General features: G+C 36.5%; 1 protein-coding gene across 2 annotated transcripts; it reads right to left on the minus strand.

The window, feature by feature from the left end:
* Positions 1–842: 842 nt before the first annotated feature.
* On the minus strand, positions 843–2,456 carry LOC136836072 (uncharacterized). Of its 2 annotated transcripts, XM_067100000.1 has the most exons (3): positions 2,410–2,456; positions 1,434–1,561; positions 843–1,137 (listed from the first exon to the last, which is right to left on the minus strand). In XM_067100000.1, the coding sequence occupies exons 1-3, from the start codon at positions 2,419–2,421 to the stop codon at positions 975–977; spliced, it is 303 nt and encodes a 100-aa protein (XP_066956101.1). In that variant the 5' UTR covers positions 2,422–2,456; the 3' UTR covers positions 843–974. The 2 variants fall into 2 exon arrangements, with proteins under 2 accessions (XP_066956101.1, XP_066956100.1); XM_067099999.1 differs by lacking the exon at positions 2,410–2,456 and having other exon boundaries at positions 1,434–1,579.
* Positions 2,457–5,000: the final 2,544 nt, after the last annotated feature.

The raw sequence follows: 5,000 nt of genomic DNA on the forward strand, positions 1-5,000 counted from the left end.
ACTGTAGCATCTCAATAGTAATCTCATCTCCTCCTAGTACCTTCCTAGTCTTCAGCCTTGGAATTATCCTTCTCATATCCTCAACAGTCTCTTCTACAAGCATTTTAAAACTTACATTAACCTAGTTCTCCCTCTCTCACACCATCCAGTTTTGACTCTTTTCTATAGGTTACACTCAACATTTTTCAAATTATATTAGCTCAGGACTATATATACTCTTCAGAAAGCCTCTCTCCATATACATCTCCCATTTTGAAGATCCTATTGCTTATTAACCTTTCAACCTGTAATTTCTCTCTTTTTGTATAGTCCTTTCTTCCCCCGAAAGACAATAGCCACTAACACATTCATACTTGAACTATCTAATCAAAGATGGACTCCCTGTACACAAAACTTCCACCACAAGACTCGCTGCTTCACTAACCTTCACAGGTGGTTCATCAACGGACATCAAACAGGTTAAAAAAAACCTTACCAAAGAGATGGAAATTAATGAATGCCTTGGTTATGAAGAATATCGAGTCCTAGTCCCTCATTGCTTATCCTAAAGTCTGCGTTCTAAAGTAACAGGTTTGGTTATGTACAGACAAGATTTTATGCTGTTTTTAGGGGAGGTACCAGCTTCTGAGATCTTGCCCAGATTACTAAAGTATATCTCAACTAAACCTTATCATTTTGAATTGGTATCCTCTCCAGTATACGTATAATTATACCAAAAAAAAAAACTTACAAAGTTGTATGCATACGTCTAAGTACTGGTAATTATGATACTGAACTAACTACAAGATGGAAAGACCCTTTCAGCACAAATTTTCATTGAAACTAAGTGAATAAAAATCATCTTAACTGTTTCATTTATTTAGTGATCATAAATACTATCAATAAATAGAATCCTGGATCAGATATGAAGATACAAAATGAAGGGAAATGAAAGTTCGTGAAATCGATGACTCTACAGAAGTCGTTCTCGTCGCTTATTTGTCGTCGAGGTCCTCCAGGGAGACGAAGGAGCCCTGTTCGCCGTTGGCCCTGACGCCGTCAGCGGTCGCTGGGACGACGTTGGACTCCAGGACGCGGAATCCGTCGTCGTCAGCGACGTATTTGACGAAGTGCTGGTTGCCTTCGGGGTCGGTCCATCTGCAGACATCAAAGAAAATGGGAAATGAGCCTCAATTTGATCATGAACATGTATATTTCCACTAACAAATGGATTCATTTGAGCATAAAATACACTACCAAGCTCAGTTATTTATTGAAAGCAACCATGAATGAATAGATTAAATAGTAAGGTAAAATAACGGATAAATAAAGCTAATAAATATCATGAGAGAAAATGGGAAATATCGTTCAGTGTGATAATGAACATATACATTTTCACTGGCCAAACGATTCAGTTGAACATGAACCATGTCATTAAAATGAGTAGGACTTACGTGTAGGATCCAGTGACGGTGGAGTCCTCAGCAATGTCCTGATCCATCAGGATATCCTCAAGATCAATGTCTAGGACGCTGTCTGGTCGGGCATAGACCATGGCTACCATGGCCAAAACTACGGCAATCTGAAAAAGGAAAGACATTCTGAATCTGTAAAGATTATCCTTCCTAATATGCTTGGAAAGTCCTCGAGAGTATTCTAAGATAGATTAACTGTAAGGACTAACTTTTCTAATGTACTTGAAATGCATTCTAATGTATTTAGAAACTACATCAGTGCAAGTTAACTTTCTGGATGAACTTATTTAGTTTTAAAGACTTATCTCGAGTACAGATTCTCTTTCCCAAATAAGGCAAGAAAGTCTTAAGTCTTCGTTCTAGCAGAGAAGAACTTTTTCAATGAATATGAGAAATTATAAATACTCTGTTTTACACTAATGTAGAGCCTTAATGAACCTGAGAATATTTCAAGATAATCATTTTGTACATAATATCTTTGATGACCAGAGGAAGTTATAAAACTGCTACAGAATATTTTAAGGTAATTCTCTAGTACATAATATCTTTAGTGACCATGGGAAGTTTTTAAAACTACTCTAGAATATTTTAAGGTAATTCATGATAACTTTAATAGCAACAGAATTTTTAAAATCTACTCTAGAACATTTTAAGATATTCCTCTAGTACCTAAAAACTTTAATGACTATGGAAAGTTTTAAAAACTAGCCTAGCATAGATTATCTATCTTCATGAACATAGCAAGACCAATGATTCTCTTCCAGAACAGAGTAATCATTTCAACCAAAAATTAAAAGTTAGACCATTCTCTAGCACACAATAACTTTAATGACCATAGGAAGTTTTAAAAACTACTCTAGCATAGAATATATATCCTTATGAGCATAGCAAGGCTAATGACTATTCTAGAACAGAGTAAGTATCTGAACCAAAAAATTGAAAGCTTAAAACCTACTGCGAGCTTCATGTTGCTGGCGTAGAGGCAGGAACTATGACGATGCTTCCTCAGGATCGACCGTGCCCTTATATATACCCAGCCAGGTCCCTCTCCAGGTTAAGTGGGGGTGACCACCAGGTCACACCCGTGCCCTCCTCCTTCAGGTTGACCTCTCCCTCTCTCACTCTCTCTCTCTCTCTCTCTCTCTCTCTCTCTCTCTCTCTCTCTCTCTCTCGCTGTGGGAGGTTCTCGAATGCTTATGCGAATGCCCGTGTGCCCATAATCCGACTGGGTACGCGTTTTTTTTTTTTGGCTCACTTTCTCCCTCGAAAAACGATCTCTCATTATCAGGGTCATTTTTCACATCTGCCCTTTTTGGTTACAGGTGTTTTCGATGACAGGTGTTGTTAATTACAGGTGCTTTTTGATGATAGATGTTGTTAAATACAGGTGTTTTTGATGATAGGTATTGTTAATTACAGGTATTTTTAATGACAGGTGTTGTTAATTGCAGGTGTTTTTAATGACAGGTGTTGTTAATTACAGGCGTTTTTTATTACAGGTGCCTTTGATTACAGGTGTTTCTTGTAGGGTGGGGGAAGGGGTTAAAAGGAAATTTTATTGAGGGTTAATTCCTCATTGGAAAACATCACAGAGAAGAGAGAGAGAGAGAGAGAGAGAGAGAGAGAGAGAGAGAGAGAGAGAGAGAGAGAGAGAGAGAGAGAGAGGACTGATTTATTACCCTAAACTAGCATTACGACACAATTGGTTGTCAACCTTGGTCAGAGAGAGAGAGAGAGAGAGAGAGAGAGAGAGAGAGAGAGAGAGAGAGAGAAAAGGATTACGAATTAGCTGACATAATTCATCAAATCAGGGTCGCAACACTAATGGTCGCTGACACGAGAGAGAGAGAGAGAGAGAGAGAGAGAGAGAGAGAGAGAGAGAGAGAGAGAGAGAGAGAGAGAGGTGCAAACAGAAACAAAATGTAGAAAATAAACCACTGCTACAAATATGCAAAATGCGCTTTATTTAAAACAAAGACTAAACTTATAGATTAGTAAATTGAGCATTTATTTTGTCAAATATTTCTAAAATTATGTCACTTTTTTTTTGTAAATTCACATATACATGATAAAATACGTTCTAATATGCATGTAGACCGTATAACATATGCATATATTCATGCATGTATCAAAACTGAGATGACGTATTCATAATTATATATATATATATATATATATATATATATATATATATATATATACGGTATATATATATATACAGTATATATATATACATATACATATATATATATATATATATATATATATATATATATATATATATATATATATATATATATATATATATATATATATGGAAAGTCGTTACATGCATAGTAAAAAAAAAAAATTCGCGACATTTCGAAAAACGAAACATTTACGACAGACAAAATGTAGCCATAACATAACTTGAAATACATTACAACATACGCAGTAAAATCTATTCATGTTTTACGAATGATAACATATTTTCAAAGAAAGCTGATGGTATTATAGCTAAATTAGCCCCCCCCACAAAACCCCCTAAAAAAAAAGTAATTAAACAAATCGAAAAGCAAAATATATTCTCAGTCTAATGACAAGCAAAATGATCAGATGCCCTTTTGCCATTTAAACGCCCCATTGACACGAGAAATGAAACTCTCTGTTTGCCCGTATCAGGAACCACAATCGACAGAGGACATAAGATGGAAGATTGCAGTATCTGCAAAACTACAAAACTGAGAAAAATGGTAGACACTCCCTCGCCTTACTATTGATTTTGCAGATACTGCAAATGGGACCCCCTAAATAAAGCATTGAAGAATTATTCTGAAACTGCAATAACTTGTGTATTCGTGTTTCACGAGCCCAGTAGGCGGCATATCTCAATTTCGAAAATTTTGCAGACACTGCAAATAGGACCCCCTAAATAAAGCACTGGAAAACCATTCTGAAGCTGCAGTAACTTGTGTATTCGAGTTTCACGAGTCCAATAGGTGGCATATCTCAATATCGAAAATTTTGCAGATACTGCAGTTTTCCCTGTCCTTACTACTGATTTTGCAGATACTGCAAATGGGACTCCCTAAATAAAGCACTGAAGAATCATTCTGAAACTGCAGTAACTTGTGTATTAGTGTTTCACGAGCCCAACAGGTGGCATATCGCAATTTAGAAAATTTTGCAGATACTGCAGCTTTCCATCTTAGGGCAGAGTGCATGTAAGCATGAGGACAAGCGACATTTCTTTAAATGATTACCCTCGCAGCGACATTTATGAGGAAAGGAACGACGATAAGGACTTATAAAGCTATATAAGCGAAAATGTTTAATGGCGTCAATCGCGGATTATAAACCACAAGACGCGGGACATAAAATCGGGATTTTATGACTCAGTAAACAAAACTGGGATTTTACAACTTAATAAACGATAGATTTTGTCCAGTGTCGTAGGAAACTAAGGACTGGGCGTTGGAGATTATGGGTCCCAAGGTTAAAAAAAAAAAAAAAAAAAAAAAAAAGAGGAGGCACTGGACAAGATACCTTCGCCGGTCTGAAAGCAAA

This window comes from Macrobrachium rosenbergii, chromosome 56 (assembly GCF_040412425.1).
Source record: "Macrobrachium rosenbergii isolate ZJJX-2024 chromosome 56, ASM4041242v1, whole genome shotgun sequence".
NCBI classification, from domain to species: Eukaryota; Metazoa; Arthropoda; class Malacostraca; order Decapoda; family Palaemonidae; genus Macrobrachium; species Macrobrachium rosenbergii.